Below are 11,963 nucleotides of genomic sequence, written 5' to 3'. Positions count from 1 at the left end.
CCCCCACCCCCACCCCCAACTCGGGGAGTGGGCACCACCTGTCTGGCCTCTTTCTGATGCCCCAGTTGGGAGTCTCCTCTGGCCATCTCAGGACTAGCACTGGGGCGGGTACTGTGGGGAGGTGGGCAGGGTCCACCAGCCTGGCAGGCTTAGGCTGGGTGGCCTCCCTGGGCTCTAACTGGTCAGCAGTCCAGTCCAGGGGTACAGGGGCTGGGCCTCCCCAAGGCCTGGTGTAGCCTTGGACAGGAGCGGGGCGGCGGTGCGGGACAGAAGGGAGGAGTCACCCTGGCTGTCCCCTGCCCCCTACTCCCTCTTTCTGAAGCCGGCTTGGCCTCCCTGGCTTCTGAGATGGCCTGCAGCCTCCAGGGCCACGTTCCTCTGGTAGCCCCCTCCCTCTACCATAGAAACAAGTCTGCTGATGCACAGGAGTGTCTTCCCCAGGGCAAGGCAGGGAGGTGGGCAGGGGCTGCCAGCAGGCAGCTGTACACAGTGCTGGGGTCTGGCCTGGGTCTGGCCAGCCCTACCCCATGTGCCCCCATGACCCAGCGGGTCTCAGAATGGAGAGCTGGGGGCACCAGCTCACACCCTGATGGATGCTCTGTATCCTCGGCCCCTGGGCTCTGCATCCTCGGCCCCTGGGCTCTGCTGGCACTGGGTGCCTGCCTCATGGTGGGGGTTGCAGGCAGGGGCACACAGGGCACCCCCCCACACACATACACACGAGCCACCTGAGACCCTCCCCCCATCCCCATCCCTCCGCCCAGGGCCCCAGCTGGACCCCATAGCCAGGGTGGAGGCCGTGTCCCAGCAGCCCTGGGGGAGTAGGGAGAAGAGGGGAAGGGCTTGGCCTCTCCCTCAGCAGGTTAGGATTGGGGTGGTCTGCTGGGGTCCCAGCAACTTGACTCCTTCGTGTTTGTCCCTGGGTGGGGGTCTTCTGGGCACTGCCACAGGAGCTGGTTCCCAGGACTGGGGTGGGGTTGAGGGCAGCAGCCTCTCTGGGTCAGGCCCCTGTGACAGGAAGTAACTGTGTCTTGCTTTGTGGCCAGGGGGCCCCTGGTCCTCAGTTCTTCCACCGACACTCCCCACACCCTCCTCCAGAAACCCTGGGAAGGATTCACCAGGAAGGAGCCCAGATGTTCTTATCGAACGTTTTTTATTAGAGGGCTGGACAAAAACATCAGTTTTCCTGCTGTACATTAAATATGTTTCCAAACTTCACACACAATCAAGCTGCCCCGGAAAAGAGCAGAGGGCTGGCAGCCTCCCCACCATCAGGGAGGCCCCAGATCTGGTGACATGTGGCCGCTGAAGCCAGCCGGGAGCCAAGGGAGCAGCTTGGCTGGCCCTGGCCTAGAGCTCCCTGCAGAGCTTTGCTGTGATGTCTGCGCCCATCCCAGCCACGGCATCAGCGGCCTTGACAGCCAGAGGGTCCCAGAGTGACAACGTGGAGGCACGAGGCAGACGTCCGGTAGGTTTGGGGAACACCGTCACAGGCGCCCTCTTTTGCCTGGCTAAGTGTGGCCGCCCCAGGGCCGACGACCGGCAGGCATGCTGGTCGTGACTGCAGAGCTGGGCCGGGTGTCAAGGTGCCACATCGTTCCAGGTGGGCTGGCCGGGCCCTGGGAAACCCACGTGGCTGTGCAGCAGGCCATGTGCGCGGGGTGTGGGCCTCTGCTGCTGACGGCTGCACACTGGGTCTGGTGGGGCTCTCGCTAATGCCTCCCCCAAACTGTCCTTCTGATAAAACACACTAACTGTCCTTCGCAGGTCAAACAGCAGAGAAGTCACGGTGTCACTCCACGATGGGGAAGCTGGCAGGTCCCACTGTCTTGTCCTGGCTGCTCCTGGAGCAGTGAAATCTGAGAACTGCCGGCCTGGATTGGCATCACCTAGAAGGCCGGAAGCTGCTGAGCCTCTCAGGGCACATGCCCCATGGTTCCAGGTGTCAGACTCCTCACGTGTCCCCCAGGCACCATCAGCTCGTCCTGGTTCGAGCTGAGCGTGGCCGACCGCCCTGTCCATGCCGGGAGGCTTGTTTTGTGGTGGGAAACCTGCACACTGTCCTCCAATCTCAGGCATGACACCTGGTGGTACTGGTTTACAAAAGGGTGACCCCCACCCCGCCCCAGGTCTGGCCAGTGCAGTGGGAGGGCCCGGCTGTCACCCACCGGCAGGCTCTGCAGCTCACCCCCAAAGCATCCAGCAGCACTAGTAAGAAAAATGATTTGACCAATTCTAAGGTCATATTAAAAAAATTTTTTTTATAAAAAGATGATGGTTTATGGCACCTGGAGACCCTGACGTCGCCCCTCGTCTCCAGCTGCAGTGCTGGCGCCAGAGGACTTAAAAAAGACCCTGAATCGTAGAAAAATAACTGCGCAGCTCAGTAACACACACACGGTTCAGCTTCTCAACCTAGAGCTGAATATTCACACCAATCATGGTGTCCTTTCCCCCCTGAATACAGTGATTAGCTATGTGTCTATGTGATTGCAGAACCCTGTGAGCAGTTCATTCCAACATTTGAGTGACTTCATAAAGAGCGCTGGCAGTCACTTCGGCTGTGAAGGTGGACACTGTGGCCTCCCCCCGTGGCAGGCCGGATGGAGAACTGAACAGAGGGTGCATATATCCTAAAAACACCGAGGTGAAAAATTGTTTAATACCACCCCACGGAAGCCCCGATGAGTTGGCGCAGTGGATGGCACAACCCAGGAGCCTCGGGTGGCAGCCTGGCCATCAGCGCAGCACGGTTACATGGGCAGCGGCGAAGTCCAAGTCCATCTTGGATGGGTACACCACCTTCAGATGCCCCTCCTCGTCCACCACCCGGACCTGCTCCACCACCAGCGGGGTGCTCCCTGTCACTTCGGCACCTGGAGTCGCCTTGGGGTCCAAGCCGTGTCCACAGATGGCGTCAGACTCGGGGTCCGAGAGGGAACTTTCCTCTCTGTTTTCCAGAGTGTACTTGTTGATTTCTGCCATTTTCTGCAAATGAAAAATATCTTCTTAATCGAGAGAAAAAGCCAACCCAGGGAAGTCATGGTAAAGGGCTGTGGATGGGCCATCAGTCCTGCGGGGTCAGTGCCTTGGTGGGTGGCATGCGCAGGGTGGGGCAGGGCTGGCTCACCAGGATGAGTGCATCCATGATATCTTTGCAAATCTGCAGGCTCGCGGCGCTCGTCACTTCCAGAAACAGATCACTTGTGGTTTTCTTAATCTTAAAAAGAAAATGGGAAGATTTTAAGAAAGAACCAAGTTATCACAAGCAGATGCCATCAGCTCTGATGTCTCCTCTGCAGAAAACCCCTTGTGGCACGTGGACCCAGACGTGGCCCCTCCGAGGGGCGCAGCGCACACGGTGAGTCGTGGGCGGCCAAGGACGCCAGCAGCAACGTAGGTGAACGAGACACACGACATGGCCTCAGAAACACTCAGATGCTGACAGCAGCCCCCACCTTGGTCTTCTCGCTGTTCGTGATTGGTGGGAAGGAGATCACGTCGCCGTCCGCATCCACGAGGCAGGGGTAGTGCTCCTTCCCGTCCAGCAAGTGCAGGTACCTGGTGGGAGCACACACAGTCTCAGGCTCGGCAGTAAATGCGGGCTGGAGGGGGGCTCTCTGTCAGGGCAAGGGCACGTTCCCTGGGCTTCCAAGGGGCCCAATCCCAGCCGGTGGGCCCAGCTGCCCCCTGCCTTGGCCTCTGTCCCAGGCACTTAGTGGATGTGCCAATGGCCACCCTTCCCCAGACAACACGCCTGCCAGGCACTGATTCTCTGAAGCCAGGAGATGCAGTGCTAACAGTGTGAGCGCCTCGAGGAGACTGAATCCCCGGGAGGAGTGAGAGTCCCCTTGCCAACCTGTGCAGGCCCGACACGTTCTGCCGCTTCTTCTGCTTCCTGTGCTCCTCGGCCTCCAGCTGCAGCTGTCGCACCAGGTCCTTGGCCTTGACCTCTCGGCGCCCCAGGGGGATGATCTACAAGGGGGAGAACTTCACACTGGCCTGGTGCTGTGGGTCCCAGTGAGAGGGCCAGCTGGCTGAGGAGAGCCACGTCACGTGCGGACATGTGCCTTCAGAGGTCACCCCAGGGGCTGAACCTGAAACCCCTTAAGCACAACCGCGTCCCCACGCTTGTGCTCTGAGGTGGCCGTGGGAGGAGACGGGGCTGGCACCCATCCCCGGGGAACCCTCCTCTGCCGGGCCCGCAGTGCCTTGTGTAGCAGCAGAGACTAGGAGCAGGACCTTGACAGGACAACGCACACTGCAGTCAGCCCCAGATCAGCGGGTTTGCAACTGGGATGTAAATAGCAGTTTTTGGTTAAGTTAATGAGCAGCTGAAGGAATCACTTTCAAATTACACCTCCTTTGATGTTTACTTTTGAAGGTAACTGTCGACACAGCCTGCCTTATCCTCTTGCAGCACAGCATGGTCACATTCTAACCAGGATGCTCTGACAATCGTCCACATGTATACTTTTCTAAAGCTACAGACGGAACACTGGGACTGCACACTGGGCTGTGAGCCTCACCTTGAAGTCCTGTGGGGGGCGGGCAGCATAGAGCAGGGGCCCCCGGACAGCTCCGAGGTCGTGGGTTGCGATGGTGGCCACCGTCCTCTTCTCACAGAGGTCCTCGTGCAGCTTCGTCTGCAGCAGGGGACCCAGGGCGGCGGTGCTAAGCGTGTGAGGCCCATCACCCTGGCCTCCAGAGCAGCCCCACCTGCTGCCTCCTTTCTCTGCCTCCCCAGCCACCTGTTTCTCTTGTGGAGCCTTCCTTAGAGAACTGTTATCTGCTTATTAGCAGGATTTTCTCTTTCCCCAACTCTTACTACACGATGCTCAACACTTCCAAGGATCCATCCCGAGCTAAGTTTGAGTGAATAAGCACAAGTGTGACTTCACAAGAAAAACCAGCCCAGATCTCAGGTCCTGGCTCAGCTCCCTCCCTGAACGGGTGGCCTTTCACAGGTGGCCTGAGCCACGCAACCATGCTTGGGGTTTCCCATGGGCAAGGATGTGCTGTTTATTTTAAAACCTGGGCAGATGTCACATAAAGATAACAAATTCCTCTTGTCTAAGTAAAGCTTCACAGAAACTCAACAACTCACCCAAGAACGTGCTGGCGAGAGCTGACAGTCCTAATACTATCTCATGTGAGACCAAGTGCGTCACTTACTACACAAATGTACTAGTGACATTTCAGAGACTCAGGACGGAGGCCCCTCCCCACCTACCCAGGCCAGGTCAGGGGAGGAAACCCAGGCGCTTTGCAGGAGTGACACCCAAGGTCGCCAGGCCCACGGCCCATCCTCCCCGCCCCACGCACACAGCTGTGGGCACTCACCTGGCAGGACAGGAACCGCTTCAGCGCGTTCCCGGGCCGCAGATCCATGCCCCGCACGACAGCGCCCACGAAGAACGGCCGCACATCCCTGACCTCGGGGCTTGCCCGAACGGTCAGCAGGGAGGGGTTCTCTGACACGTGCAGGACCCGGAGCAGCAGCCGGCTGGCCTCGTCCACTACCGTGTCCGCGCCCTCGCCGCTCTCCCTCTTCTTCCGCTCCCGCCTCTTCCGCCGGCCCTCCTCCTTGTCGGGGCCCTCGGCCTTGCCCCGGCACCGGCCGCGGCCCCCAGCACGCAGGTACTCCAGGATGGACCTGGTCTGACAGCCGCTGACCATCTTCTCCAGACGTTTGTCTCGCAGCCTGTTCCCTCGGAAGTTGATGTCCTTGAGCTTTGGGCAGTCAGCCAGCTCCGCCGGGATCTCGCTCAGCTGGTTGTTGGACAGGTCCAGTGTCTGCGAGGGAGCCCGGGACACATCAGATTCCCAGCTCTGGTCTGTTGCTGGGCCATGAGAGGCCCCCAAGGCCCACCCTCATTGACCGTCTGCCCTGTATCAGCAACACAACACACGCCATGCTTGCCCCCGCCCCGGTGCCCAGTATGGACACATGGACTGTCCACTGAGGGGAGGTGTGGATGGCCTGCCAGTCACCTCTCTAAAATGCTGCATGACCACTGTGTGCTCATGGTTGCCAACTACAGCACAATTTCAGGTCGACGGTTGGGTTGAGGAAAAAAAGATGGTAAGGAGGGAGGGGAATGTTCGGTGAAGAACAAGCAGGGACTTCACATGAAAAACACATTTCCCACAAAATAGTGATAGTGTTTTTATCGTTTTCAGTACTTATTTGGTGGCCTTAGTTGCCCCATGGCATGTGTGATCTTAATTTCCAGACGAAAGATCAAACCCACATCCCCTGCACTGCAAGGCAGATTCTTAACCACAGCCCATCAGGGAAGCCCCAAGATGTTTGTAAGTAAATGAGCAGAAGAGAAAGAACAGAGCACGAGTAACAGCGTCGCGCTCCACGCTGAGATGCAGCGTTTCCAGCACACAGGGGATCCTCCTGTACCCTGCATGTGTGATGGTGAGTTTGCGTCAATGCTGGGAGGGCTCTGGGCCCTTTGCTGTGATGTGGGAGGAGGGAGTGGGGGGCCACTGCTGTCTGTGCATCAGGAGGCCCGTAAGAAGGGACAGGAAGATGAGGGAAGCAGTCCTGAGTGCCGCTGACCCCCTGGGGTAAGAGGTGGTGGGTGGAGGGCAGGGTCCTGTGCCCTGGGGGTGGGGGTGGGGGAGGTGGGGAACAACTCAGCTGGTGGTAAAGAGGACAGCCCCTCCTAGGATACTGGCCACACCACTGTCCCAGGGGCCATCCAGCCCTGCAAGTAAATGGCTTCTTGTGGGGAGCTCTGGCGAGACCTTGCACAGCTTTGCTTACACCTGACCTGGGCTTAGGCACTTGACACGGTGGCCTGGGGAGAAGCCTGCTGGCCTGGTTTAGTTGGAGCGAGCACAGGGGTTTGGTCTTTGAAAAGTAAGACAGTGATGGGTGGTAGGGGCCTCCTGAGGACTGAGGATCAGGGAGTGCTTGGGTGAGACCACTGCAGAGCCCCAGTGACAACCCAGTGGGCAGGCTCCTCTGGACACTCAGGAAGCAGCACTCACACCAGCATGGCCTGTGAGGAGTCCTGGTCCTGACCGGGACACAATGGTCCCGAAAGACCCACAGCCGGTGGCAGGGTTGTCACCAGCTGGGAAGGTGGGCAGGGGCTCTGAGGATGCCGTCTACTGTGGTTACACAGAAGGCAACCCCAAGTTACAAAGGGACCCTTCTTTATCACTCCTGTCTGGGGCCCTCTGGCTCGGCAGTCAGGCTGCAGCGAGGCTGGGACAGCAGTGTGGAGGGGCATGGCAGGTGGGAGTGCAACAGAAGAGCCTCCGCCTGGCAGGACCAGAGGCCTGGGGAGAAGGGAGCACTGCCAAGCAGGCTCTGATCCTGCATTCAACCTGGAAACAGAAAGAAAAGGTGAGCCCAATGCAGTCTCCAAGTGTCACCAGGGACTGAATACTCAGTGGTCACCAGGCTGCAGGTTAACTCAGCAGTCAGTGCTGCCTCTCTTGGCCTGTCCCTCCATGTGGGCAAGACTGGACGGGTGGGCAGATGGGCTGAAACGTGGCTCTTCCAGGCCACCCTGTGACACCTTGCCCCCCCACCCAATAGGACACGGTGGTGCCCCTGTCCTGCAGTTGCGCAGTGCTGAGCCCACGTGTCCTGTATCAGAAGACGCCTGCTCTGGAGGACTGGCCAGAGACACCTAGACTGATGTCTGCATGTGCACACCCAGCCAGGCTGGGGCCAGATGAGCTGGGTCCCGTGCCCGCAGGGAGGCTGTGAGCAGGAACCAAGGGCTGCTGTGTCACAGTCAGGTCTGCACATCCAGCCCTGGGGTCTCCTGTACCATCCAGACGGGCTTTGGCCGAACAGCCTGGACTCCACTGGCACCTCTGTGGTGTGAAGGCACAGCCGCCAACGATGGAGTGCGTCTGCCTCCGTGGTTAGAAGACCCTGAGACAGCAGCAGGGGAGGTGCCAGCAAGGAATCGGGGCAGGAGGGATCCCCAGCTCTAACAGAGCCGTGCCAGGCCAGCAGCCTGGTGAAGTGGTCTCCACAGGGCAGGTGCAGTAGTATCGGGGCAGGGTCATACAGGGCAACAATCACTAACACTGGCTATTTCTGAGCAGCAAGTGGTGGCAGCTCAGGACCTGCCCTGAGGCCCTGGGCAGAGTAGGGGGCTGGGCAGCTGCTGGGTCTCTGGGGGCCATGTCCAGCAGAAACAGGGAGACCACTAACAAGCAAAAACTGACCCCAGCAGCACCATGTGCCACGCCCAGCCCCACCTAAACCGCAGATTTGATGTGGAGTCCACAGGTTTCCCAAGTGGACCAGGAGCGCTGGGTGGGGGAGGGGGTCGAAGATGGGGGGGCAGTGTTGGGTCTCCAGGAGATGGGAGAAACCCGGACGTAACATCCACACAGGGAGTTCAATTGCACAAGAGGGTGGGAGATAAGAAATGCAGCGTCACCAAGGGGAGAATTAAGTGCACTTGGAGGCACCTCCTTCAGGGCACCTTCCCAGGACACCCACCCATTCCCTCCCTCCTGTAGGTGACACTGGCTGGGCACGGCCAGTCTCCACCCTAGACTACAACTTGACCACTGCTGGGCCACACTGCAGGGGAAGGACCCTAACTTCCTTGCTGAGACCACAGACACATATCCCTGGGGGTGTGGAAGAACCCCTCTGCTCCAGCTGAGGGGACCAGGACCCACCATCTCCAGCAGCAACTGATAAAATAAGAAGATGGAAAGATACTTCTTTGTGGAAGCTGATTCTGGGAGGAGTCCTGTATGTGAGTGACACTGGGCCTGGCACTGGCAGGACTGGGACAAACCCCGGACACTGTGCTCCTTCAGCTGACAAACGTGCTGTCCCAGGACAGCTGGGGGCATGTCCGTCCTGCCCATCCCTCCAGTGGTCCCCAATGGGAGTGCCACGGGTGTGGAGAGCAGTCACTGACAGGGCAGAGAGCTGTTAGTGGGGGCCCATCTCTGGCTCGTCACAGTCCAGCGGCTGAGTCCATGGGTAATGGAATCTGGTGGCGAGAAGCCTGGCTGGGGGCCCTGAGGCTGGGCCAAGGAGGAAGCTGGGCTCTCCAGGCAGCGTGGGCCGGGACGGGGAGGACAGCTCTGTGCAGCCTCCTTGCCCCCGTGGCTGCAGTGGAGACGAGGGTCCGGCCTTCACGACTCTCAGATGAGTGGACACCAAGGCACTCACAGGGGCCCTCTGTGGACTGGGGGTTGAGTGGGACAAGCAGGGGCTGTGTGCTGTCACTCTGGCGGCCCCTCCAGGTGCCCACATCCATGTGCTGCGTCTCCCGTGACTCTCGACTGAGCTCTGCTTACAGAACCAGCAGGATGCAGTGGACTCAGTGGGCTGTGGGGTCCATGTCTGCTTCCCGAGAAGGTCTGGCTCCGGAGCCCTGAGGTACCATGTGAGGGCAGACCATCTGGCTGGGGCGGGAGACGTCCCGAGATGACACAGAGAGAGGAGTCAGCCGTGTCGCTGAGCCCAGCCTGAGCCCACAGCAGCTGACTGCGGCCACACGAGCCATGAACAGCGGAGGCGCTGGCCCAGAGTGGATGACGGGGATCAAAGAAAACTGCTGTTGTTGTGTTAAGCCGCAACCTTGGCCCGGCTATACAGCCACAGAGGACACGCACCAGCACTGTCACCGTGCTGTCTTCACGACACCACTGTCACCTTCACAGTTCTCACAGGGGAGGGGATGGGCAGGAGCCCAGGGCGCTGCTACAAGACGCTGAACTGAACCCACATTTTCCAGTTCTGAGCTCAGCTGTCCCCCCACAGTGCAGGAAGGACAGAGAAAACTGGTGTCCTTGCAGCTCCAGCAGGTGGAGGGACTCTGCTTCACCCAGTTCAAGCAGCCGTTCCCCCAGGGAGGCATCACTTTAGAAAAGGCTCCCAAAGGACATCGAAGTCCAAGCAGATTCCCAGCAGCTCTGACGTGATGCTCTCCAAGAAACGGCCTCTTCATGTAACAGAGATGGATGGCAATCTAAAATGGGAACAAGGTGGGCCAGGAAACTGGGGGCTGAGCAGTGAGACATTCTCTCTGACCTGAGTGAGGGCATTCTGGGCACAACAAAGACGACTTTATGGGGCAGGTATGCAGAGCTACATAGAACATTAAACAAAACAAACCCAAACTTTCACCTTCTGTAAAATCAAGAGTAGGAGACGGGTGACGCAACAGAAAGGGCTTACACCACGTGTCACACCAGCCTCTTAGGGAAGCTACAGCCCTGGGAACCAGTTTCTGGGAGTCGTTCCAGGAGCCTCCGGAGCGGCTTCCTGGAAACACCAGCAAGTGCGTGTCACTCTGTTCTTGCGACCACACACACACACACTTCTATCCTGACACAATGATGTTGTTCTTTGCAATGCCATGGACCGAAGCACGTCAGGCTCCTCTGTCCTCCACGATCTCATGTCCATCGAGTTGGTGATGCCATCCAACTATCTCATCCTCTGTCACCCCCTTCTCCTGCTCTCAATTCTGCCCCCAATCAGGATCTTTTCCAATGAGTATGACTCTTCACATCAGGTGGCCAAAGTACTGGAGCTTCAGCTTCAGCATCAGTCCTTCCAGTGAATAGTCAGGGTTGATTTCCTTTAGGATTAACTGGTTTGATCTCCTTGGTGTCCAAGGGACTCTCAAGAGTCGTTTCCAGCACCACAATTTGAAAGCATCAGTTCTTTGGCCTTCTTTATGATCCAACTCTCACATCCCTACATGATTACTGGGAAAACCACAGATTTGACTATACCAACCTTTGTCGGCAAGCGATGTCTCTGCTTTTTAATCCTGACACATAGACATTTGTAAAATGAGTTGGCAACATCTCAAGAGCAATTCCCGATGCAAAAAGGTCAGTTGCATACACATTTGATTGTTTAAAAAAGTCTGCACAAAAGGGATGGAAAAAAAGTGAAAGAAACAGAGGCCTGCCTCTTTAAGGACAAGAGCCTCTAGACTGGACTTAGGCCGTGGTGCCCGCAACCTCTGCCCTTCTGTCTCTTCCTCAATAGATTTACTAGGCCTTAGTTATGAGCCCAGCATTGTTTGACCCGGGGTCCCCAGATAAATAAGCAAGCAGCCCCTACACAGAACAGTCTAGAGAATGCTGAAAGCTATTCGCTGTGTACTCTGGGCAATCCTTCCCGCCTCCTCTAAGACAGGAATAACCATCCTTGCCTTGAAAAGTCGCTGCTGGGGTCCAGTAAACTATCCTGTGAGATCACACGAGGGGCCTTATGCAAATTCCAGTCATTTCGCAGCTTCCTGCCCTGTCTGGGAGGTCCCGCGTACAGAGCTCACTGTCCTTTCGCAAATATTTGGAGATACAAACATTTAGCAATGAGTCCCTGCTGCTGACCTGCTTCCGACCTGAGCGGGAAGCCCACCCAGTTCGCAATCAAGAAACACAATCAAAGTGTTAAGCGTTAAAGCCCAGTTGTCAGCAGAATGTGATGCGAGCCGCGAGACCACCAGAGGATGGAGGTCAGGCGAATGGGAAGGGACCTGGGGGTGGACCGGCTTCCCAGCGGTGCCGACGCTGCGGTGGCCCTTCCCGGCCGAGGAGAAACGGCTCAACACCGGGAGGTCGCCCACCGCGGCTACCAGAGGGCCCGCCCCGCTCACCTTGAGCGACGCCAGGTGGGCGATGTCAGGGCTGAGCTCCCGGAGGCAGTTGTCAGCCGCCGCCAGTTCGCTGAGCAGCGGCAGCGCGCCGGGGAGGAAAAGCGCGGCGGGGAAGGCGTCCAGGCGGTTGCCGGTGAGGTTGAGGGTCTGCAGGCGCGGCGCGCACCGCGCCAAGTCGGCCGGCAGCTCGCGCAGCCTGTTGCCGCTAAGGTTGAGGCTCTGCAGCTGCGGGAGGCCCGGCGGCTCGGCGGGGCCTAGGCCCTGGCCCGGGGGCAGCGCCTCCAGCGCGTTGCCCGACAGGTCGAGCACACGCAGCGCGGGCAGCGGGCCAAGCTC

General features: G+C 58.6%; 1 protein-coding gene across 1 annotated transcript in view; it reads right to left on the bottom strand.

Annotated features, from left to right (window-relative positions):
- Nucleotides 1–1,134: 1,134 nt before the first annotated feature.
- The window catches only part of LRRC47 (leucine rich repeat containing 47), an 18,693-nt gene continuing 7,864 nt past the window's right edge, over nucleotides 1,135–11,963 (bottom strand). Inside the window, exons 4-10 of the mRNA XM_010850206.1 lie at nucleotides 11,628–11,960; nucleotides 5,344–5,796; nucleotides 4,530–4,646; nucleotides 3,860–3,975; nucleotides 3,459–3,561; nucleotides 3,131–3,220; nucleotides 1,135–2,988 (exon numbers count right to left, since the gene is read on the bottom strand). Of these exons, the coding sequence (XP_010848508.1) occupies nucleotides 2,740–2,988; nucleotides 3,131–3,220; nucleotides 3,459–3,561; nucleotides 3,860–3,975; nucleotides 4,530–4,646; nucleotides 5,344–5,796; nucleotides 11,628–11,960 (1,461 nt within the window). The 3' untranslated portion in view covers nucleotides 1,135–2,739. The remainder of the gene's footprint in view (nucleotides 2,989–3,130; nucleotides 3,221–3,458; nucleotides 3,562–3,859; nucleotides 3,976–4,529; nucleotides 4,647–5,343; nucleotides 5,797–11,627; nucleotides 11,961–11,963) is intronic.

This window comes from Bison bison, unplaced genomic scaffold (genome assembly GCF_000754665.1).
Source record: "Bison bison bison isolate TAMUID 2011002044 unplaced genomic scaffold, Bison_UMD1.0 scf7180017864289, whole genome shotgun sequence".
In the NCBI taxonomy this organism is placed as follows: Eukaryota; Metazoa; Chordata; class Mammalia; order Artiodactyla; family Bovidae; genus Bison; species Bison bison.
This window is presented reverse-complemented; position numbering and strand designations above follow the sequence as displayed.